We start from the raw sequence: 25,510 nt of genomic DNA, 5'->3' as shown, positions 1-25,510 counted from the left end.
TATAGCAGGAAGTGAGAATAAATTAGCTCATATGAGGGTTTCTGTGATTTGGCCATTTAAGTGGCTTTCTCCAGTCTATGTGTGTGCATGTATCATTTTGTTTATAATTTGCATCCTTAATTATATGGAATGCTTAGAATAAAAAAAAAATGTTCTTTCTTACTTTCCTTAAAGAAATGTGCTAGTTAATCTGCAAAAAGTGTCCTGATTAAAAGAAATGTAAAATTTCTGCTTTCTTAGTAGGACTAAATTTAGTCATTCTGAAATGTAGAATAGCTGCTGCATCTATTAAATATTATAGTCTCAGTTATCATCTACTGAAGTACATCCTTTTCCAGAGTTCTAATGGAAATATAGCAAGTTACCAAAAAAAAGAGTGTAAGGAAAAGAAAATTATGCTTGGTACTTTGAAAATTGAACATTTTAATGGCAATAGGATGAGGAGATGATGTGTGTTGCAAAGGACTTTTCACTTGGACTATTATTTTTTTTTCCATAATTGGAACGTCTTAAATGATATCATGATATTTAGTGTGAGTAAAGCACCAGTAAATGCAAAAAAAGGACACAAAAGGACAAATTTCAAGCATTTGGCACTGAAGGAGCAATACTAATACAAACTGACTCACCAAGGCTCCTGGCCAGCAGTTACCAATTTGCTGAAGTTCATGAGGGATTTTTTTTCTGGTGGAACTATTCATAAATATTAGGCTGGACAAGATCCTGGGATCTTATAATACCAGGACTAAATTAGTCTACAGGATTCTGGTCTTCTAATTTAGCTTTTATCACTATCTGAGTAGTGCTACCACAGGTATTTAAGGGAATCTCAATTAAAAATTAGAATTACCAGCAATGTTCCTTTTTTGCTTCTCTGGATGCTAAGCAGTGTCCTGGACATTGTCACTGTGCACCCAACAGCTGTGAGGGCCAACAACAGCTCCACATTGTCCATGGGCATTACAAAGGACGGATAAAATCAAAGGTAGAGAAGTCGCGTCACTGTCATTTGATGATCAGCCAGCATCATTTCAATCTTATCCAGAGATCTTTGGTCGTTTAACTCTGTTCTGTGTCCCTGTCCCCACAAGGTGGAACATTTAAAAGGATAAATCAGATACTTGAGAGATGTAGGCTCGTGTGGATGAATGTATTGAGGAGCCTAAGGCTCTTTGATTTCCCAGTGCCTTTGTGGGTCTGGATTGTAATGTTGACTGTCATCAGCTTATTGAAAATAGCAGAGAACATACCTCTTCACTAACTATTTTATTATCCCTAAATGCCTACTGCAGAGAAGAAAAGACAAGATAGATCTCCACAGGACTCGCCATGGAAACACTGATCCTGGGGGGAAAAAGCCACTCAAGATCAGTGCTGTCCACTCTACGCAAGTACAGAAATATTCTGGTGCATTGTATGAAAAAATGTTTGTAGGCGTTGAATTATGAGCACGAGTATCTGATCATCAGACACTGACAGGGTGAATGTAGCCATTAACTAATTAGCAACAGAATTTGCATAACCTGCAACTCTCAAATATTTTTATTAATAAATTGATGGTCATCCAAATACTTGCAAGTGAATTAATTACAAGAGATGATAGGATTCTACAGATAACCAAACGAAACTAAGCATTTTTAGTAATTAAAATATTTTACCCTTATGATTACTCATCTGATCCTACTAGAGAGATTATTTTTGTCCAGTTCAGTAGAAAAAACATTACCTGTTACTATATTATATTTTTTCTGGTTTTTACTTTTTCTTTTATCACTTGACTGTGCTGGAATATCCAATAAATAAAAGAAAAAATAATGCATTAATTAGTGGTTAGCTGTGTTAGTGGTTAGCTTCTTAGGCAGGACTTGTGAAAATTTAGAGCATTTAAAATGTTCCAGCTGGCTGCTACTGTCTATTTTGACAGCTACAAAATTCACTCATACCCACAAAATATTTCTCTTGTCCTTTGGTAATTAATAGGTTAGAAGTGCCAAAAAGGAAAAAAAAAAAAAAAGGAAAAAAAAAAAGAAAAGGGGGAAAAAAATCCCTGTTGCTTTGGCACTCTTATAACAGGAACTATGAGCCTCTAAAAAGTATGAAATACCTTTTTCTATGTTTAGAGCTGATTGTGCTGTTTGTTAGTTGTGGCCTTGAAGTATTTTGATTTAATCTTAGAAAACAGGGCTGATCTGGATGAATTCCAGCTGAAGCTACAGGAATTGAAGAATTAAGCTACAGAACATAATGAAATGATTCAGTCCCATGCAATCTGATGAGCATCACTGTGTGTAATGGGATGGGTGTGTGGTTGTATCTGAAGCTGGTTGTATACCATTGATTACAAAAGTACCTTTTACACATAGTGTAAGATAATTACTTTGTATGAAAAGCAGACTATTTTAAAGCATTTATTTTAATAAATACATTTAGCACTAGTTTTCTGTATGTGGGTGTATTGTTAGTGAGCAGTATTCAAGGCTAAAGCCCTTACCTTTGTGCTGATGCTGAAAACTATCAATTATAAAGCACCTAACAATGTTCTACCAATGAGCACTCTCTTTCAGTGGCACGTTCCTATTCCTCTCTTTAAAAGACAGATATTGCTGTGTGCAGGAGCACCAAGACTGGGGTACCATTGTTTGGGCTGATTAAGGGGAGGAGGAACTGTTCAAATTTTAGGGTTCTTTTCTTATCAGACATCTATTGAACTGAATAGCATTTTGTTTTATGTCACACTTTTTATGGCCTAGGTATCTCAGAGCTCTTTACAAAACAGTCTGTTTTAATAATAAATATTACCAGAATAGTGAATGTGTAGGCATCTATTATGTGATCTGCAATAGCTCATATACTCTTTGGCATTTGAACAATTCATTTAGGGAGTAGGGTGATGGGAATATGTAAGATAGTTTTATTTTTAAGTGTTAAATAAATGTTTGAGAATCTTAACATTGAAACCAAAAGTAGGATGAAAATGTTTATCCTGCACCTTGTAATTTGGTAAAACCTGCCTGGCATCCACCTGGATGCAGAGTCACAGTTGGCAAGAAAAGCCAGAGCAATGATTGCTCAGTGGAGGGACAGAGCTCTTGAAAGAAATAGTCCCAGCCTACAAACATCTCACACATGGTTTAGGATCATAGTGAAAACAATCCTCACCACTGACTTGTCTTTGTTAGAGTGGTAGACCTCAGACTGCATGGAACAGATCCACAATTTCAGCTAATTTTGACTGTGCACAAGGAGAAAATAGGAGGAGGCACGTTCTAAGTGCTGAGGAGGCAGTAAGAGACAGAGAAGAGGAAAATAAGAAAGCAAGACAGTAAGGTGTATGGGCATCTCCTTCCAAAATTGCTGGATCAGCCTCAAGCTGTACTGGCACAGAATTGTCCTCTGGGCCCTCAGTAAAATTACTGCATTTCTAGCAGAGACTGTGAAAAAATATATGCATCTGCAGCTCAGCCACCACAGTTCGCAGTCCATCGGAGTGGAAATTAGGGGAAACAGTAGAATTACTAAAATCCTGTATTGTCCCCATTTGGATAGTTTGTCCTGACTGTGGTGTTTCCTATAGGTATGACATGCACAGCTGTGTGCTTGGCTTCTTCTGACCGTGCACCCCAGATGCATTTCCTCTTTCTTTTCTCTAGATTTCTTGCTATCTCTGCCCTAGCTGTCTTTTCCTTTAGTCAAGGTCTGTCTCTCTTCTTTCTCAACATCCATATGCTCTCATCTCCCTTTCAGCTCTTCTCTTCCCCCCCTCCTTCAGCCTGGACAACACTGCACCTCTGTTCAAAGCCTTTATTTTTAGAAGAAAATAAAAAATGTGAAATCTGAATGACTTCAAAAACATATTCTGGTGCTTTCTCTTGCTTCTCAGTCCACTATTGTTGTTCAGACAGTGTATAGAGCACTATATCAAGTAATTGGGTATTATCTTCTGGACTGTAGTTCAAGCACTGAAAATAGCATATTGGTGACCACTTTGTTCCATATGCCTCCTTTATAAAAGGAGCTAACGGCACTTTTTCAGGTTTTCCATGTTGGAACATTAACTTCTAGCAGAGGTGCTATTCTTTTTGTGGAGAAAGCAAAATGAGTGTGAGCTGGGGATGATCATCTCTCCCATGAAATTTTGTAAAACTCATTGCCACGTGATTATTTTTTACCGCCAGGTTCATACTTGCAGGTTCAGGCTGATGTGTCTCCACTGCTGTTGTTCGACAGTTGCTTTGTTCTTCTACCATTTTTTATCCTGTGCTCTAAAAGACAGTGAAGGGCACTCACAAAATCACTCTCATTAAGACAACCACCAAGTCAGCCACTGTTACCAGAGGCTGATGGTTTTGGTGTTCAGCTAGAAACATCTCACAGGAGACTGATTATCACAAATTATAAGAAACTGCCTTCTGCCAATCATGCTCTTACAACGTACATCACCTGGACCTCCAAAATTGAGGAACCCAAAGTACGTGGTCGCTTTTTGCAACCTTCTCTGTGCTGCCCACACTCAGGTAGATGATTCTCAGGACTGGTTTCCATCTCTTGATGGGGTAACTGAATATGGTGTCGAAAAGTTGGCTTGGAGGCCTATTTGTTTGGAGCATCTCTTCCTGTGTACCCCTTCCTGCTTAGTTGTCAGGGGACTCCTGGAACATGCTTTTATTTCTGTAAGTCCTGTGGATTATTTCCCTGCTCACTTCAGCCTCAGCCAGTGAGGTCGAGCTTCTGTGCACCGCTGCAAGGTGATCTCTTACTTTCTCACTGTTGAGAAGAAGGATGACCAGCTGACAGTAAAATTGCTTGGTGCTGATGAGCCCTTGGCTTTGTTACTGTGGTAAAACATACATCGTTTGACAGCTGCTTGTGCATGGAAAAAAACATAGATGATTAACGGTTTCCTATCTTTTCTTGCTACTGATCTTCTTTGCTTATGACAGATGAGACTTAGATGTCTTTTTTTAAGAGACAGAGAGAGAAAAGGAGAATATTTAAACTTGTTCTCACCTAAGTCTTTTATGTTATCCTAAGGACCTTATTTGTAGAAGAGATTTTTGTCTGAATTTTAGCTCTCCTGAAATGATGAGATCTGTCATTCAGCTTTAAAAGGAAACGTGTATTCTTCCCTGGCTGGATTTTTCTTTTTTTTTTTCGCAAAAGGGTATAATGCTAATTTTACTTATTCAGAAATTAAAATAGCAAACAGTTTATATGAGGTGTTGATAATTACCTATATTACTGTAATGCTGTGACAGATGTTGGCAAAAAGAGGCAGAAAATGCCTACAGCTGTGCACTCCATGACATCCAGTTTATACTCAGACAGAAGGCTAACAGATGTTCTGAACTGTCACTTTGCCTAAATGTTTTTAAAGTCTAAGGACCTGCTTTATAATTCACTAGGGCCTCATTTGGTTTCACAGAGGTCCTCAGAATTCCCATCTGTGACAATTAATGTCGAAGACTTTTATAAATCAACCCCTGTCCTTATTAGCCCTCTGCAAATAGATGTTGTGTATCTGTATACTCCTGAGGCTTCTATTTTTTGTGACCTAGTTATTAATTTCTATTACTCATGTGTAGCATAACTCTTGTTTTGAGAAGAAACAGATTTGGGTGGCGTGAATACAGCTTGAGCAACAGAGTTGAAAGATTACTGGAATAATTTAGACTGACCTCAGGATACATACGTTAACCTATTCTTTATTTTCTTGCTGAATGCTATGGTCCTTTCTAAGGTGGCTGTAAAATGCTAACAACTTCAAGTAACTTGTTTTCCCAAAGGAAAATATAAATCTTGGTGATATCAAAATAGAGCACTTAAAACAAGCGTGTTCAGCTGCCAGAGATATTCCTATTCCTGGAGAATACTCTTATTCAGAAATAGTTAAAACATTTAAGGGGCGCTTTAGAAAACAAATAAAGTTTCATATATTAAATTATGCTCTTTAAATTAAAAATGAAGATGTTATAAAAGTGATATGTTGGTAATGTGTGCATGTAGAAAAACATTTAAAATCATCATCTTCAAGCTCCGCCCAAATTTGCCAACATACCTTCAGATCCCTAAAAAATGTCTCTAGTGTAAAATAACTTAATACTTTACTGATAGTTGCCATTTCTTTTTAAAAGCTGGATTCCTGTTGTACAGTAGTTTAATAGTTTAAATATTGTGCTAACATAATCAGTGTTTGGCCTCTTCTGTTCCCCAATCCTGTATAGAAGCAGAACTCCAAATTGTACATCTTTCTGGGTTTGTTTCTAAATTACTCCCCACACTTAATTACGAGGATGAGAGGGATGCCTTATTCCTCTTTGTTATAGGCTAAGCTCTCAGTAATCCCAAACAAAAGAGCCAGTTCTGGAAGATATAGGATTTGCTAGCAGGATTATGGTCTCATAGATAATGATGTGCAGTCAGCAGAAGCGAAGCTTTATTTTAATTCAAATAAGCTAGTAAACAAACCACTGACAAGTCTGCTGGTGAGAGTAACTGGCTTCTGTTGCCACATTGGCAGCTAAATTATAGAAAATCTATTATACCCTGTTCACCATATGTTTAATTTAATACAGATACAAATTAAACTATCCACAGTGCCTATTAAAATGACAATACATATTTTTTAAATATATGAATGTTTTAAGATACGTTCCCCTGACCTTAAGAAGGGCAGTGCTGATTTGGGAGACTACAGCAAAACACATGCTAGTCAACAGATTCTCTTCAACAACAACAACAGCAATTTGAAAAAACACAGAATATTAATAGTACAGTTTTGTAACAGATAATGAGGTTAATTGGGGTGTTTTATCTTCTAAGCATCTGTTCTTACACACTTCACTCCCCCTAGGTTCCTGGGCCCTTGCATTTGATAGAAGTGGTTGATATCTAATCCTGTGTATACTTTTTAATTCAGTGCCAGCTACAGTATGAGGGGTTTGCCCTTTTCCTGCTGCAAATAACTATTCCTCATTTCTGCATATTCTCATTTATTAATGTTCTTTGAAATAACCTGGATTTCTTGACCCATCAGGAACCTTGGAATTGCTACTCTGTAATACTGCAGAAAGTTTCAAATTATGCAGAGGGATTCCTGCTTAGGGCCTGTGTTGTTCAGAGGCAGGAGTGTTGAGTACCATGTGTTGTGACCTGTTATGGACCCTGATTTACTTCATTGCTATGGTGGTTAGAGTGAAAACAGGTATTGGAGAAAATTTAGAATAACAGGAGACAAATATTGTGAAGACCTAACTAAATGGGAGTTTATTTCCAAATAAACTGAGTTTACCTGATAAAGTCGGTAAGTCACTGCAAGTTACGGGGATCAGCAGATGTTACTGTGGTGAGGTGGTGATGGACTACTTGAAATGTTATTGCAACCAGCCACAGAGAAAGAAATTAAGTTCCCCAAATCCACCCCTTATATCTTAAATGAATGATGATGAAAAAAAGCGTCAGTCAAAATATTTCCAGTGAAGAGCTCTCTGGACTTTCCTGGGGTCCTCCTGCCAAGACTCTCCTTTCCAGCTCCAGTTTGCTCACAGCAGCAATAGGCATGGAATGAAAGCCTAATTTTGTGAAATTACTTGCTTGCAGGTTGTGAATTGTTACTTTACTCCATAGTAATATAGTCACAATTCAGCATTCAAAATTATGTTTCCCACAACATTTAAGATGCAAGAGCATATGCAAATGCCATATGAATGTGTGGAAGTATATGTGAAGGGGGTCCCTGGCTCCTATAAATGTGCAGTATTGTATACCAGGCCCTAGACTCTATGTTATCGTATGTACAATGTATAGCATGTGCATGGGCATGAGATGTGCAGTGTAAAGTGTGTACATGCTGTGTGCACATGTATGCTCATTGTATGTTTATTTTATTTTATTTACCAAAACACTATCAATATCTATTTGTAATGTAGACATGACATACACAGGAATTTAAGAGTTATTGCAAACAAGTTTCACTTATTTGATAAATTTATCTTTAGTATGTAAAAAAATGTCTGGTTCCTAAGAAAGTTGCTATCTAAGGAATTGAATGTACAAAAGTATCAAGTGCAAGAGATATTTGGACAAAATACAGAATACTACTGGTGCTATACTTTCTACTCTTCTTCCCATGGAGAAATTTATCCTATACCAAGCTGTCATCTTTCACTAAAGGTATACTTGGCACCACAGCTACCCATAGTGAAATTATTGCAGTAAGCGTTGAGCAGGGTCTCTCATAGCAACCATGAAAAAAAGAAAAAAAACCAAACTAACTAAATAGAAGAAAATTGCAATTTTAGGAGACACATCTAAAGTTCTTCCATAGATTTCTATGCAGTGAAAGGCCTGCCTGCCCTGCAAACCTGCCACTGCTCAAGAGCCACTCTTGTGTGCTACAGCTTCTCTGCTTTTGGGTAAATGGATTTTCTACCTTCATATCCCTGAGGGCTGGGGGCAGCAACGAAAAAACTCTGCTGTCAGTGTATCCCCAGTGTTCTTTTAAGGCTGTGGCATGGTGGCAAGGTCGTCCAGCCTTCCCGGGCTCTGTATCTCTGGAGTACCCACGGACACCACGCCACGGCTCTCACTCACAGCTTTTTGGTTAAAAAAGCATGAATGTTGCTAAAGCAAAACGAGAGGCTGAGAACTCCTGGAAATAGACTGGGAAGCCCCTTGGCCCACGAAAGGAGTCCCGGAGGACACGCGGGGTGGCGGCGGCCGAGCGAGGGGGGCGGGGGGGATCCGCGCTCCACTCCCCGCGTGGGCTCTGCCGCGGGGCCGCTCCCCGCCCGGCCCTCGGGCAGCCCGCTGGTATAAACTTTAACCCTCTTGTCAGCGAAACAGGATGCGAAAGAAGGGCTTGTCCCGTGTGGTGTGAACCTCAGCTCCTCCGGGGAAGATTAACCTGGGAGCCCCGGCGCGGAGAACGCGGGGCCGTGCGCGGCGGAGCCGGGCACAGGCTGGGGCTGAGCAGTGGCGGAGCCGCTGTGGGCACGGCAAGGGCGGAAATTTTCGCTGGGGCGAAAAATGCCAGCAGCAGCCTGGCTTCCTCCTCTACTTTGAAACAGCTTCAGTGCTTTGTCCTGGGTAGGAACTCCAAAATTCTGATTTTTTTTGGTTTGGATTTTTTTTTTTTTTTTTTCTGGACAGAGTGTTGGTTCAGGCTCCGGCACGCAGCTCCACTACGGGAGACCGTGTCTGGCAAACCCCTTACCGGTCTGTTGGAACATGCAACCTAGAGATATATCTATATATAGCCAATTCGGAGTAATCCGTTATTTTATCTATGCATCTGGATCCCGGTGGTTTGGGTTTTGATGGTTTGTTTTGTTGGGTATTTTTTTTCCCCAAGCTTAAAATGAATTGTGAAAGTCAAAACCTAGGACTTTCATTTCCCCACCCCGTGGGATCGGTCTCGGCATAGAGACTTAAGGGTACCAATGGCCGTGTGGGAGCCCAGCCCTCCTCAGACCAGGGCAAAAAATGCATGTTGATATGCGAATTTCTCTCAGAGCCCTTCCAATCTGCGGTTCACTTTTTTACTTTTGTTTGTTTGTTTTTCTTTCCCTCCAGAAAGTCTTAGAAATTGCTGTAAAGCGTTAGAAAGTTGTAGCTACCTGGTCCACGCACTGGTGATTTCGTTTCTGGTTATCTGCAAAATGAGCTTTAAGCCAATTTCGTGCTTCAGGCTAAAGAGACGGATTCGTGTTTCCCTCCTAGATGCGTGGCATTCCTGGAATCTCTTTGTCAGCTTGCTGTAGGATGCTGCTGTAATTTGCCAGGAAACTCTCCAAAATTTGTATACAGTGGCTAAGAACGACGTAAGATTTCTGAGACATCGGGTTGTTCTCTCTGGAAAAAAAAAAAAAATCATCTTTCATTGATAAGTCAGTATTAAACTATTCAGAGCCTGGTTCCCATTTAACCCAAAGAACCATCATAGGTTCAAAATATGCATTTCCTAGAAATCTCTCCTTCCCTGCTCTGAGAAATAAAATAGTTCTTCAGGAGAAGCGGTACTTTCTTCGAGAATCTTAGGAAAGTTCTTGCACGATTTCCTGAACTTTGACACGCTTGACTCTTTTATGCCACTTTTCCCCCCCTCCGCAACATGTAAAGGTTATTGCAAAATGACGGGAGGTTGCCTGAACTCTGTGGCTGGAGGTGAGCTCTGCCACCCGACGAGTACCCTCTTGGCGTTCAGCCTGGCAAGCAGAGCTCCCCCGGCCCTGGCAGCGCGGCCCCTGCGCGGAGGCGTGCGGGGCTGGCGGGGCCGCAGCCGCCGCTCCGCGGCCGCCCCGGAGAGGCTCCCCGCACCCTCCCCGCTCCGGCGGAGCGAGCTGGCGCGAAGATGTTTATCCTGAGATGCAAAATGGGTTGTTGAAAAACAAGCCATGTGCAAATAGTTTAATTTTCCGTTTTGATGCTTATCTTTGTCTCCCGAATTTCATCGGAGAGGCTTTAATTGGCGTGTGGGTAATAGTTCCTAAATAATCCCTTATTAGATGACTTCAGACGAGTTGCGAACCAATAACGTCTTAGTCCCAAAAGTGAAAGTAGAATTTGAAGGCTCAGGTCAGTCAAAGGGCTCATTTGAGCACCTTTTAGTTTGCTGAAAAAGCTAATTAAAGAACGTTTGAAGGTTAAAGTCATTATTCCATGCTGTTGTCGTGCTACAAGTGAGCCGAGTTTTGTGAAAACACAAAGGGCAGAAGTCACAGAGGTGGATTACTGTCAGTCCAGGCTACAGAGGAACAGAGAACTGTGGCATTAATTCCTATAGAAAGGTAGACAAACACAGTCACTGACTAACAACTTTCCCGCAGAGCCCTATTGTCTAAGCACTTTCTTCTGCTTTGGGGCTCTCTTCGAGTTGCTACAGTCGTAACCAGATCCCAAACTAGGTAACGGGGCGACTTTCGGGCGCAGAATTCTTGACCTGTGAAACAATTTCCACGACAAAAATCGCTGTGGGTCTTGGCAGCTCCCTCCGACATTTACTTCCCCCTTCAGCGGTGCTAATTTATTCATTACTTGGCAGAAAGTTAGCAGCGCAGCGGAACTCTGCTGGAGCCCGCAGCACCCTCGGCACCCGCCGCCCCCCGGCTGCTGCTGCCCTCTGCGCTCCGCGGCCCCGTTTGTGGGGCGGCTCTGCAGGAGCTCAGGGACTTCGCGGGCGGCGGCGCCGCTGCGCAAGAGCCGCGCAAGAGCCGCGCAAAAGCCGCGCAAAAGCCGCGCTGCGCGGGACCTGCGCCCCGCGGAGGCTGCTGGAGCGCAGGGACACGCTGCGCGCCCGCGCGCAGGAAAATCCCGTGGGCTAATCCCGGTGGCTGTCAGCAGCAGTTTGCGCCTTTGTGTGTGCGTGTGCGTGGACAGCAGATTGCAAAGCCGGGCACACAAAGATAGGCGCACACAGGCTCAGCCGGAGCTGCTCAGCCTCGCCTCCCGAGCGCCCGCTGCCTTCGCGCTGAGCCGCTTTGCCCCACTCGCTCTTAAAGTCTAGATTTTTAGGTCTGGCCACGGCTGTAGATCTCCCCAGATTCAAAGAAACAGATGTTTGGGCTGATTATGGATGGGGGAGAGGAGGAGGGATCCCTGCAGCTGCAACTCAAATAAATATATTGATAAAATATTTCAGTGGTAATAAATACGCAGAGATCAGCTCGACCTTGCGAGGTCTTTATTTTAATTTTTTTCCCCCATATACAAAAATCTTTATCAAACCTCTATTCTATGGCTTCAATAAACAGAACCCATTACCTCACGGCAGCTTTTGTTGGCCTGTATACAAGCGAGAACAAAATGGTTATTCAGGAGAACGCTTTCGATTTTTATTGTGTGTAGTATGCACAAAGAGCAGTGTTATTGTATTAAAAAGAACCATCTGTAGCAGAAACAATGGCATCAAATTATCTTTGAATACCCACTGCAAAAATATAAAGCTTTTTTATTATTCTTCTGCTGTACGGTGGGGGACAGAGAAGTGACTTTTTTGTTGTTGTGGGTGCATTCTTATAACACACACACAAAATCAGCCATTGGGATTTTTTTTAAGCCATAAACGATTTTTTCCCCTCTTGTTCCAGGGACTGCAGTTAAGAGCTAGGGCTAGGACTTGGAGGATGTGTAGGCAAACGGAAAGAGAGCCGGGAGAAGAAAAACCGAAATGGATTCATTCTCTGTCCTGGATGAAGGAAGAGAGGAGAAGAGAAGGGGACGTGCGAGCTTCCTTCAACTGTCTCTGTCCGGTGAAAAGTGCTCAGACCCCCGGGGCTGCGCCGGGCTCCGAAGTCCACGCGGACTTTCGCGTTGAGCTGCCAATCAAACCGCTCACAGCCACCACCCTGCTCTGGCACCGACATGTAAGTAGCTGCAGCACAACTTCGACATTCACAGTTTTTCCCCCCTCCTCCCCCGTGACCTTTAAAATGATCTGGAAATGTAGCTCCCACCTACGACCCGCCGCTCTGAGCTCCACTGCGTTAAGCTCGGGGACTCGCGTACGGCTTTGGGCTCGGCTGAAAGTGCGCGGCCGCTCATCGCGAGCGAAGCGGTGGGCAGAAGCGCTCCCGGTCCGCGGGCTGCCCTGCCCCGCCTGCCCCTCTCCCGCGGAGCTCACGGCCCGCGGGCAGCGCTGGGCTAGAGCAGAGCCGGACTCTCCCCTGCCGCCCCGGGGTGTTTCAGGCGGGGCCGCTATTTTGGCGCTGTCCCGCGGGGCGAGCCGCGGAGAGGCGCGCAGCCCCCGGCCGCGCATCGCACCGGGCGACAGGCTAGAAGCCACCGCGCCGCTCCCGGCGATTCTCCGTGGGTTTCCCGGGCCGGGAGGTGCCCCAGGCCGGGCGCTCCGCGGGGGCGGCCGGGGCGGTGCGCGGGGCGCGGAGCGGCCGCCGGGCGGGGGTTCCCCGGGCGCGTCGCTCTCTGCCGCCCCCTGTGGGCGCTGCGCAGCCGCTCCTCCCGCGGCGCCACGCGGCGATTCCCGGCCCAATCCCGGGGAAGCGGGGCCGGCCTCGCGGGGCTGTCCGCACGCCCAAAGCGGGGGTACGCCGTGGGCAGAGGCGGCGCATCGCCGGGCCGGGCTCCGGCTGCGCGGGGTCCTCGCCCGGGCAAGTCGGTAATAAATCATCAGTACCTCTAACTGCCCGCCGCTGCCTTCTGATGCACTTGGGGCTGGGAAAGGCCCGATTTTGACATATTGGCTCATTATAATACCATTTAAAGGGAAACTCTTTTTAGTTACAGTTAGCAAAGTTGAGGTTGGATTTCCCCCTCTTCGCCTCCCCCCCTTTTTTTTTTTTTTCTTGGTAAGAATTTGGTAGATAAAGGTTAATCTTGGGCTGAATGATAGAGCTGTGATTGACAAGAGAAAAGGTGTTGAGGGCAGGTCGAGCTGTCTTATTTACAGCCCACTGCTTGCTATAGAGCCTTTGTTAGGACTGGAAAGCTAATTTAGTGCTGATCAAAAGCACCACAGAGTTAAAGGACTGGTAATGACTGCTAATTTCATTTCAGCCTCATACATCCCCAACTGCTGTAATTAAAGACATGCTATTTAAATACAGGTGAAGGGGGTTTTTTAGTAGGGGGAAAGCGTGTAGCCGGTTGCAATTTTATTTATGGTTAATATGGTAAAAGTCCAACATTTGATTCATGATTTTAGCGATTTGCTTTTTTGCACTCTTCTGCCCCTGCAGAGCAGGGCTGGGCGGCAGGGCCGGCCGTGCGGGGGCAGGGTGAGGACAGCGCGCCGCAAGCGAGGGATGTGAGCCCCCAGCTAGCATGAGGTTATCTTATTTTTAATTATTCCCATCAAACGGCAGTCAGGAAACATCGGAAGCGCTAGGGAGAGGGGAGACGGAGGGACACGTGTCAGCTTTTAAGTGTCTCTGTGGAAGCTCGGGTCGTCATATTATTATTATTTTTAATTAAATTATTTTAACACTCCACGGCTGGTTCGCTGGCTCTGAGACGTAATTTCACAACCGATATAACAGTTTCTTTCTGGGAAACATCAAAGGATGAAAGCTCTACATTTCCGTAGTTGGTTAAAATTGATAAAAAAAAAAAAAAAAAGAAAGAAAGAAAAAGAATTTAGCCTTTAATCTCTTTTTATCCACGACGACTAAAGATCTGTACTCGACCCCGCTCGGCTCCGGGCTGCCCGGGCTCCCCCCGGGCTCCCCGGGCTCCCCCCGGGCTCCCCCCGCTCCTGCGGCCGCTCCGCGCGGGGGGCGGCGCCCCCTGTCGGCCGCGCCGGGGGTGCCCGTGGGGAATTCCGCGGGACGGGCGCGCCCGCGGGCGCAGCGGGAGCACCGGGGCGGCTGCAACGGGCGGGCGAGGAGCCGGCGCCTGGAACTGGCCCGGAGTCGCTGCAGGGGTTAAAGTGCGCACGGTGAGGTAGGGACAGGCAAGGTGAGCGGAGAGCCCAGCACAGCGACCGCGGGCAGGGAAGCTACCTCCAATTTGCACTGTTTGCTCTCCGGAGATGAACGTGGGCAAAAAATAAGTGAAGTGCCACCGATTTCTTTCTAAGCAGAGCCTTCCATAAGCCTGGGTCTTACAGAAATGCTGATATGTGATGCTCTCCCACACCTAGGCAAAGCAGGGGGGCTGCTGCGGGACCGCGCCAGCCCGGCGGCCGGCGGGACATCCCCGACAGACCAACTTCTTTATTGGCAGCCTTAGGCACAAAAAATAAGGATTAATTTTTCATCGTTCCCAACTTCGGTGCTCCAGTGCTGTCAGCAAATGCCAGCCTTTCAGATGCTCGTGCTTGTGTTTTCCTCCCAACGTGTCTTAAATAAGTCGGTGTTGACAGGTGTTGCTTGTAAGCAGCGTTGAACGGTTCCTTTTCATTAAGGAAACATTTTCTGAAATGGCATATGTTTAAACCCGAAGCAATAAAGTCACCTCAATCCCCCCTCAAAAAAAAAAAGAGCAAAATAAACACCCCCTCCCCAGTTCCTGGAAAAGGAAGAAGCGTTATCTTAAGTGAATGCCTGAAGCGCGATTTTATTTCCTCACTGTAGAGATGACAGATTTAAAAGAAACCTGGTGATATAAAACGATTAGCCAAAATATGTGATGTGCTGCATTGCCACCAAGTTTTCAGATGAATTCTCTATTTATTTTATAGGGTGCACGCAGCTCAGTGTAGTGCATTTAACGGCGGTATCTGTGAGTTGTGGTAACACCCAGCACGGTTTATGTGTCTTGCGTGCAAAGAGAAAGACTAATGGAAACCAAATTATTTCTGCTAAATTGGGGTTATTTTGTATCTCCTGTTGACAGCCTGGATGAAAGTCATAACGCCACTATTTTTCTATTAAATGAACCTTATGGCTGTTGGTCTCACAATAAACTTTTCACTTTAGAAATTATATTCGGATAGGTTTTTATGAAATATTATTGTTTGTCACGCTGAGTATACTTTCTCCATTCTTTCAGTTGGATCTCCGCTCGAGACTCCCTAATAAGTAAGAGCGCCCAAAATAAAGACATGGCATTTTCTATAAATAATAGCAAGAACCCTGCACAGACTTCCTGTACGACGGAATTCCCAGATTTCCTTTACTGTTTCTTTAGTTAGCACGCGTTCAGTATACATAACTCTGAAATTAAGAAAAAATATACATTTGTACAGATCTGTCAAGCCAGTTATAAACAGAGGTATTATATGTCAATTACCACAGGAAACGGAAAAAATACAGAGCGCTTGTACACATGGTTTAACATCAGGAGGCACTTTACAAAAATTTAGTGACTCCTGCCGAAAGGTGAATGATTAACCCGGTTCCAGGAGAGGGGCTGTTAGTGCTCCTCTTAGAAACAGCAGTTGTGAGGGGGCTGTAAAGGGGTCGTAAACTCCCCCCTCCCAAGGGCAGAAGTTGGCACATAAAATCAAGGGTCCCGAGTGATCAGTTTAACCAAAATGCGGTTTTCCTGGGCTCGGTTCGTAACTCAGTTGCCGGGTTTTATTCTGCGGACGTTACTCAAGGGAGCAAATGCTGTAAATCTGGGATCGGGTCCCAGGCTTGGCAGACAGCTGGCAGCAAGGGGGGGGTCAGCTCTGTGCTCAGCTGGCAGCAAGGGAGGGGGGGGGGTTAGCTCTGTGTTCGGTCTCGTTCATCTCCACTTGGAAGAAAAGTGCATTTTTAGTTTATTTATGTCTTTTGGAAGGAGTTGGTTTTGGATGCCGGCATTTCCTACATCTCCCTCTTGAGCGGTGGAAGGGGAGACGTGAAGAAACAAACCAGAAAAACAGCCTCAAATGCCAATTTCGCACTTCACCTTTTCTTGCTTCCCCCTCAGCCTGTCCCTGACACCTGCTGCCCTGAGCACCCGCAGCATTGCCCCTTCTCTCCCAGCCCATGGGCACCCCCTGGGCCTTTCTTCTCACATTCATCCACTCCCACCGGGAAGGCTCCCACAGGGACAGGCGGGGTATTTGGAGAGGCCCCGTTGTCGAGCGATTTCCATGGAAAAAGGGCTGTGACACCCTGCCGACAGCACCCCACACCCCAACCCAACGCAGTGCTGCAGATCGTTACGTGGCTAAAGCACTTCTCCTGCCCCGTCTGCCGCACACACCTGCAGGGCCTCAGCCTGGCTGGAGACTGGCGGGGAGTCCCACGGGCTCCCTTCTGCTGCCTTGGAGGAGCCCGAGGCCCCCTCGCCTCCCTCCGCTGCACCCGGGCCTCCTCCGGCAAAGGCTCTTTCAGATCTTCGGAGTGGATAGACACATGGGAAGTGTTGTTGTTATTATTTATAGCAGCATCTCTCTGCTCCGATTAAGCGCCGTCTAAATATGAATTCACAGTATAGACAGCTAGTCTATAATTTGAATTAAAATCCTCCCAACGAGCCCGTCGCTGGAGAATTCTGAAATCACAAGCCTAAGTTGACACAATGAGCCCATGGTGTCAATAAACCATGGGCGAGATGGAGAGATTGTCACTCCAGACCATAACAGTTCTGAAAGTGTCATTACCGTCTGTCCTGTCAATGAGCTCCAAATTAAGGACTATGAGGAACAGCGAGATAAAAGTCACCGTCTTGGCTCCATTATGGGCGATCGTGTCAGTGATCTGAGAATCACTGGAAAGGGCTTTTTTTTTTTTTTTTTTTAATGTACTTTTCAAACCATGCCTCGGGATGCCAGGGTTTGAGGTGCGCTGAGAGAAGCAACCTTGAAGCACCTCAGGCTGTGCTTCATGCGTTCCCATTGAAACTGCCACAGATTCTTTGGGAAACGGTGTGAATTCAATGGAAGAGCTGGAATAATTCCATCAAAACTGTGCTGGGGCCAAAGAGGACTTCATTTGATTTGGGCGATATGTGTGATCCCATGAACAGACACTTTTTTTAGACCATTATTTTCTTAAGTCAACACAAAGATGGTGAAGGGGAAAGAGGGAAATAAAATAGAAGCCTCAACTTTAGGAAAAGACAATATATTTGAGATATCCCCTTCTCGGCATTAAGACTTTCAGAGAATGTTCCCAGTCTCTCTCTCCTTCGAGCCTGAGAGAGTTAAGGGAACTTATTCAGGAATTGGAAATCTTCAATTCTGGATTTTTGTGCCTTTGTGGGTTTAAGCAAAGCAGTTAGCGTTCTTCAGGAGGGGTTTTGTGTTTAATATACATGAGTTCATTCAACTACAATGGGAAAAGAAAACTCATTTGTTCTTATAAAACTAGGAAGGAAAGATAACTTTAAATAGACTGCCAAAAAGGATCCCGCTCGAGGGGGTTGCCTTCCTGCTAAAGAGCCAACATTCAACGGTAATTTCACCCCGTTACGTTGTACAGTAATTCCTAAGTTTATCCTCGCCACCGATCTTGATTTTCTGATTTACTTTAAAGATCACGTAAGAAAAAGTACGGGCTTCACGCATACTTTCCTTTGGGAAAGAAATCCCGGGAGTGAGATTTTAGATGCAGGGCAAAATTAGCGGGCAGTTTGAGAAGGCTGTTGGCTATTTATGAAGAGTCATGGAAGCCTGTTTGGACAATCGGCTTCTCCATTTACTGAGAAGCCTTTTGAAAGCGACTTCGAGAGGTGGTGTATGCGAGTCGGCTTTTCTGCTGCTTATTGTGTACGTTAAACTCCTCCAGGATCCGAGTTTTATTTTTTCCTTAAATTTCACTTCTTGCAGCACTGGTCAAAAGCGGAGCTTCTTCTTTTTCTTTTTTGTTTCTCCCCTTTTTTTTTTTTTTTTTTTTTAATATCTCGGCTGTTTGTTTTTTGCCGCCCCAGCCCCGCAGCCCCGGCTCACGCGTGCGGTGGTCGCCGGGCGAGGAGGTGGCAGCGGGGCCGCTCGGGGGGCACAGCGGGACCCCCGGTGCGGGCGGGCCGGGGGGAGCTCGGCAGCCCCCGCTGCCCCCGGGCCCCGCGGCCCCGCTCGGGCTCGGGCCGTGCGCTGCCCGCCCGGCCGCACGTGTGTTCTCCCTGCGCTTCCATTCGGGAGAACAGGGATGAAAGGAGAGGCCGGGAGCAGCGCGGGGCTCCCTCGGCATTCCCCGGCTTTCAAGGGTCCTTAGAACCCTTGAATGAAATTATTGGGCGAAATGGGGTCTGGCGGGACCGGCTGCGGCTCGCCCCCTCCTTGGTTTGTACGTGTAATGCCACTTCTGAGAGCGACAATCGGGCTACTTGCTGGACAGGGAGGGACAAAAAGGAGATTAAACCGTTTTAAATAATAATAAAAAATATCCCAAACGCAAGCAGAGTGGATTACACTTGCTGCGGGCTCCCCCCAGGTTCCCCGAACAGCCGCCTTCGGGCCTCGCAGGCAGAATGGCCCCAGCCTCACCCCCGCTCGGCCCCGCCGAACTTCCCAAGTTTCCGGGAGCCCTTTCAGCGCCCGGAGGATCTCCCCGGCTCTCCGGCCGGCGCCGTGGGAGATCCTTCTTTGGCCGAGGACATCCTGTATTTGCGCCATCTCGGGACCCTGCAGGGGCTGGGGAAGGTGGCTCGGGCAGCGGGGCTCCCCCGGCCCCTGCCCCTGTCCTGGGCTCGTACCCAGTCCAAATGTGGCTTTTATTCTAGGACATTTCAGACTATATCTCCCCAAGTCTTCCTCGGGGTACTATTGCAAACTCACCATGTGATGATTGAAATTCCCCAGAGATTGGGGTATAGTTAGTTCATTAAAACTTCCCTGACTAACTTCAGCTCCAGAGCACTGGGCTGCTACAGCATAAGAGGGCCAACAGGAAAATTATCTGTACATTTTCGTCTTTGTCGATTTTTTTTTTTTTTTTAACGTAATGAAATTAAAACTTTTGGAGCTCACAGTTGACATTTTGCAGAAAATTGAGTTATCAAGGCAGTAATTATTTCACGGGGAGATAAAACTCTCATAGCCCTAACTGTCAAATAGGGCCCTTTTCAGATTTTAATTACAAAATAAAATTAGTCTGCTCTTCCTCGGAAGGGTTTGTGAGTGGCTAAACAGAGCTTTCCCCAATACTGGTGGTCGTCAAACTCTGCTAATTAGCAATGCTGAGAAATTCCAGTTAACAAGGACATTCTCTAAGTCTCTGCAGGTTCCCTGCCGTTCGCCTTCATTTCCATAAGAAGATTAAGAGTGGAGGGGAACACACTCAAATGCAGATGCAGAAAAGAAGCGTTTTTAACAAGCATCATAATAGTAAGATGCTTGGCTAGTTCTCACCTAATTACTGCAAGTTAAACCTCTATTTGCAGCTAAGGACAAAAAATGGAGCTGCAATCTCTCATCTCCACAAGTCTGCTTAATAGTTTGCTTTAGACTGGTTACTAGTAGGTTCAGGGAAAAAAATAATATGAAAATGTGTATATTCTTCCCGATACAGTTAACACGATAGGTTGTATCCGTAGGGCTTTTAGAAAAATCGGCGAGTATTAGAACAATAAATACATGAAATCCAAGTAGTTAACATTCATTTGCTTTTTAAGACACTCATAACCTGGAAAGAAGAGTGCGTGTGCCGCAGAGCCCATCACTGAGAACGTTTGCAGACTATTTGTTTAATGTAAGCACTTTTCATTTCCATAAATTATACCAAAGGCAACGATTTTTTAAATCCACTCAGATTAAACCGTCCCTCGCAGGCCTCCCTTCCCTGGCCGTATTCTTAGAGAGCAGTGATGTTATTGTCATTAATATAGAAAATCAGGGACCATCTTTCTTTTTTTTTTTTTTTTTTTTTTTTTTTTTTTTGTAGTCAGCTTCCCGGTCTGCCTCTGCTTCCGCCCACCCGTGTGTGTATTCCCAAACAAGCAAACCTCCATACCCAGAGGAAAGGCGCAAAATGGCCCAAAAGAGCCACCGCCCTCACCTTGTTTCCTGTAGTGCATTATTATGTATATATGCCAGTTTATTGCATCGATAATTAAAAGTGTTAATTAAAATAGAGCCGTAAATACTCCCGATAACACAATTGTTAGGTATTTCCCATCCTTTATTCGTATGTTAAATGCAATTAGGGAAGGACCAGGCTCCGAAAGGCCTCCAGTGAGCACAGGGCAGCCCACGATGCCCTGGTCCTGCGTGGAGCTCTGGGCCGTGCACCCCACGCACCTCCCGCAGCTACAGTCAGAGCAAAAATAACCCTTTGCCTGCGCACCGCGAGCCCTCGCTTATCGGTTTAGCACGATGAGCAAGCACCACCACCACCCCCCCATCCCCTTTTTTAAAAAAATTCAAAATAATTATCCCTAAAATAATTTTTTAATAACTTTATCAACTGCAGACCAAAGGGAGAACAATAAGACAGCAAACAGCCGCCGTGCCTTCAGGAGTGTCTGGACAATCAAAATCCGGTCATATCCCACATCTCATAATTTGCACCTATTTTTCGACAGTTTAACCTATCACTTATCTAGGGGTTAGATATACATTTTCGAATTAAACGCATCGGACCCAATAGGATTTATTTGCATAATCCACGCACATAAAAAAAAGATGCGTCCCTGTTCGCCGGAGGGTTTTTATTACTATTCTTTATTACCATTATTATTATTATTATTATTATTATTATTCCGCCGGGGTGTCATTTCCCGCTCCCTTCCCCCCGTCCCTCGCGCGGCTCCCGCCGGCGCCTCCCCGCCCGGGGCGCGGCCGGGCCGGCAGGGGGCGCCGCAGCGCCGCGGCTGAGGCCGTCGGGGCGCCCCGCGCTGCCCCAGCCCCCGCCCCGCGCTCCGGCCCCGCTCCGGCCCCGCTCCGGCCGCGCTCCGGCCCCTCCGAGTGCCCCGCCGCCCCGCACCCCTCCGGCTCCACGCCGTGAGCGCCATCGCACCGAAAGGCGGAGCAATCCCGTCGAGGCAGGGGAGGCGCGGAGCGGCGCGGGGGAGCGCGGCCAGGGCGGCGAGCGGCTCCCCCCACTCCCGCTCCGCGTCCTCTCTCCCCTCCTTCCTTTGTCGTCAAGTGCGGTTTAGCAACAAAGATCCCAACAAGAGAGTGGAAGTAAACTTAGCCGGGGCTTTGTGCGGCCCGTGCAGTGACAACAAGGGAAACAAAACTACCTATTTGTAGCGCCCGGCCGTCCCCCCACCGCCGCGCTGCGCCCACCCAGCGCCGCCCGCGCCCCGCAATGGGCGCGGGGTGACGGTGCAGCCGGGCCCAGCGGCGGACGGAGCGCGGCTCGGACCCGTCCCCAGCATCTGCAGAGGGGTCCCGGCGCTGCTTTGTGTTCTGCGGGGATGGCATGTGGGGGACCTGTGTTTGCACTGGACATCCTCCTTCTGCGAAACCGGGGAGAAGGTCTTGGCGCCCTGTGCCACGGCCGTACGGAGCAGGGCCCGGGGGATGGCCGGGAGAAGGACACAGCCTCTGCCCAGGCGTTGCGCTGCGGGCTCGGCTACCCGGCGGCGGCGGCAGCAGGGCCCGCCTGGGGGCTCCGCTTCACTGCACGGCTGGGACGGGGCGAGCGAGGCACACGCAGGGCCCCGCACAGCCGGGCGGCCCCTCCGTCCCGAGGGGCACCAGCACAGGGGTGGAGGAAGCCGTTCCCGCTCCGCTCTCCCCATGGCTTCTCCTAGCCCCAAGCCAACACCAACTTAAAGAAAAGGAAAAAAAAAAAAAAACCAACAAAAAACCACCACGTAGCAACAATGGTGTTTACCCACTTCCTCCAAAAGGCGTGTGTGACCTGTTGCTGGAAGGGGACATACAAAGGCTCCCAGTGGCCGCCCGGGCCGCCCCCGGGCCCGCCTCCCCGCCGAGCCGTCCCGGCGCGCCCAGCCCCCGCCCCGTTTCATGCAAAACCAGGGGAAGAGACTTGTCCTCAGTGGCGGAGCCGCCGCGCGCTGATTGGCCGGGGCGAACGCATTTATTGCCTGACAAGCCCCCATCACATGGATGGTTGTCTATTAACTTGTTCAAAAAAGTATCAGGAGTTGTCAAGGCAGAGAGAGAGAGTGTGTGTGTTTGCAAAAGGGGGTAAAGTAGTTTGCTGGCTCTTTAAGACCGAGGTGGAGAGAGAGAGAGAGAGAGAGAAAGAGAGAGAGAGAGCAGCAGGCTGAGAAAAGGGAAAAAGGAGGAAGAAGTTTTTAAAAATCAAGACTCCGGCGGTAATAATAGCAGTTATTAGCATTATTAATCCATCAGCGAAGAGGAAGATCCTGATCTTGATCCAAGTGTGGTTTTGGGGAGTCCCCCTCCCCCCTTTCCTACCCCTCCCTAGGAAAAAAAAAAAAGTCCGGCTTGGGACTCCGCTGCGGCTGTTCCTCGTTTCTCTGCTCAAGGCTGGTTCCAGGCAAAAGTAGTTTGAATGTACAACATGATGGAAACCGAGCTGAAACCTCCCGCCCCCCAGCAAACTTCGGGGGGAGGCACAGGCAACTCCAACTCGGCCGCCAACAACCAGAAGAACAGCCCGGACCGGGTCAAGCGGCCGATGAACGCGTTCATGGTCTGGTCCCGCGGGCAGCGGCGGAAAATGGCCCAGGAGAACCCGAAGATGCACAACTCCGAGATCAGCAAGCGGCTCGGGGCGGAGTGGAAACTTTTATCCGAGGCGGAAAAGAGACCCTTCATTGACGAAGCCAAGCGGCTCAGAGCTCTGCACATGAAGGAGCACCCGGATTATAAATACCGACCCCGGAGGAAAACCAAGACCCTCATGAAGAAGGATAAGTACACGTTGCCGGGGGGCTTACTGGCACCGGGCACCAATACCATGACGACTGGGGTAGGGGTTGGGGCCACCTTGGGAGCTGGGGTGAACCAGAGGATGGACAGTTACGCGCACATGAACGGCTGGACCAACGGAGGCTATGGGATGATGCAAGAGCAGCTCGGCTACCCGCAGCACCCGGGCTTGAACGCGCACAACGCGGCGCAGATGCAGCCTATGCACCGCTACGACGTGAGCGCCCTGCAGTACAACTCCATGACCAGCTCGCAGACTTATATGAACGGATCGCCTACCTACAGCATGTCCTACTCCCAGCAAGGGACCCCGGGCATGGCCCTGGGCTCCATGGGCTCGGTGGTCAAGACGGAATCCAGCTCCAGTCCCCCCGTAGTCACTTCCTCGTCTCATTCAAGGGCTCCTTGCCAAGCTGGGGACCTTCGGGACATGATCAGCATGTATCTACCAGGTGCTGAAGTACCAGAACCAGCTGCCCCAAGCAGACTTCATATGTCCCAACACTACCAGAGTGCACCTGTTCCTGGCACAGCCATTAATGGCACACTCCCTCTATCACATATGTAAGACAAAGGGGCCGGGGGGGGTGGGTGGGAGGGGAGGGAAAGGAAAACTAAACAAAACAAACAACAAAAAAACTTTTATTAGAAATTCTGGACTTTTTTTTTTTTTTTTTGGACTATTTTTGTACAGAGAAAACTCCGGGCGGGGGGTGGGGGTGGGGTTTGGGGTGGGGGGTCAGAAATTAAGCCGACAAGGAACTTGTATAGATCTCGGAGGGGAAGCAACTACACAAAACTTTTAAAAAGTTCTAGTTAAAACGGTAGGAACTTTGCAGAAAGTTTGCAAAAGTCTTTACCAATAATATTTAGAGCTAGACTCAAAGAGCGAAGAGGAAGATGTTTTAATATTTGCAGGAAACTTTTGTACAGTATTTATCAAAAGACACATGGCAATCAGAATGTCCATTGGTAATATAGAGAGAAGAAAAAAACCAAGCTCGTGAATTTGCCAATTATTTTTAAAAAATTAGAGTCTTCTTGGAGTATTGTGGTTTTGGCTGCTGAATTTATAGCAGCTGCGAGAGGAGAGGAAATTATTTTACGACATTTGGACATTTAAATTGTTTTAGAAATTGTACAAAAGACAAAAAAAGGTAGGATGAGTACTTGCGAACCATGGGCTTGGTTTGCTGGATAAGGGCAAACGTTTAGATTGTACTAAATTTTTTTTTTTTTTTTTTTTTTTTTTTTTTTTACTTCTTGTTAAAAAGCAAAAATTGCCATGCAGGTTCACACGCCGTTTGTTAATTTATAATAACTTTTTGTTTCCAGACTTCATCCTGTTCAAAGAAAAGAAAAAAAAAAAAAAAAAAAAAAGGAAAATTACCAACCTGAAATTACTGTGTTTGAAATATTTTCTTATGGTTTGTAATATTTCTGTAAATTTATTGTGATGATATTTTAAGTTCTTTTTTTTTTTCTCCTCATTTTCCGTAGTTGTATTTTAAAGATTCGGCTCTGTATTATTTGAAATCAGTCTGCCGACAGTCCATGTATATATTTGAACTAATACCATCCTTATAACAGGTACATATTCAAGTTAAGTTTTTACTCCATTATGCACAGTTTGAGATAAATAAATTTTTGACATATGGACACTGAAGTTCCCCTTGAGTCTTGGATTTATTTTTGTAACGCAAGATGTTTTTTAAATAATTCATGCAGTAGAAGGTATCATCGTAGCCAATCGAATACGATACAAAATGCAGAATATATAACTATATATATATAACGCATGAATATTTTTGTAGGTACGTATATATAGAGAGAGAAAGTACAATAGCTTTAATGGAATAACTGCCTGTGCCTCCTTCGGGGGGAACGGGAATGAGGAGTGAGAGGCTGGTTCCCAGTTCCCTCCCGAGGACGCGGGGTGCGGCGAGGTGCGGGGGGTTCTGTCGCCGCTGCCTTTGGCCACTTGTTGCCCCCGGAGGGGCCGAGCCGGGGCTAACGGGGCCGGCGGCAGCGGCGGGCGGGCCGCGGGCACTGCCGCGGCCTCCGGCTCCCACAGGCGGATAATGCCCTGCTCTCTTTTCCCTACCGTGCCTCCTTCCGCTGCGGCAGGCGGGAGGGGAGCCGGCTTCCCACGGCCGGGAACCCGAGCGCGGCCGGCCTGGCAGGGGTCAGCCTTCCCCGCTTCCTTTGTCCGCCACTTCCCAAACTTTCCTCTCCTGGCTCCTGGGCCGCGCAGGAGGAGGTGAGAGGTGGGGGCGGGGGTAGGGTTGGCCGGGCAGAGGTAAGAAACAAGAAAAACCGAACAAACAAACAAAAATAGTCGAATGCCAGAGACTTTCACGTTTTATCACAGCTCTTTCT

At 46.7% G+C, this 25,510-nt stretch overlaps 1 protein-coding gene across 1 annotated transcript; it reads left to right on the top strand.

Annotated features, from left to right (window-relative positions):
• The first annotated feature begins 22,353 nt into the window (after positions 1-22,353).
• SOX2 (SRY-box transcription factor 2) lies at positions 22,354-23,850 on the top strand. The gene has a single exon (XM_032120020.1). The coding sequence runs from the start codon at positions 22,752-22,754 to the stop codon at positions 23,697-23,699; it is 948 nt and encodes a 315-aa protein (XP_031975911.1). The 5' UTR covers positions 22,354-22,751; the 3' UTR covers positions 23,700-23,850.
• The last annotated feature ends 1,660 nt before the right edge of the window (positions 23,851-25,510 follow it).

The sequence above is a fragment of the Corvus moneduloides genome, chromosome 10 (genome assembly GCF_009650955.1).
Source record: "Corvus moneduloides isolate bCorMon1 chromosome 10, bCorMon1.pri, whole genome shotgun sequence".
Taxonomy (NCBI): Eukaryota; Metazoa; Chordata; class Aves; order Passeriformes; family Corvidae; genus Corvus; species Corvus moneduloides.
Note: the sequence above shows the minus strand (reverse complement) of the source record. Positions and strands in the feature narration are given on the sequence as shown.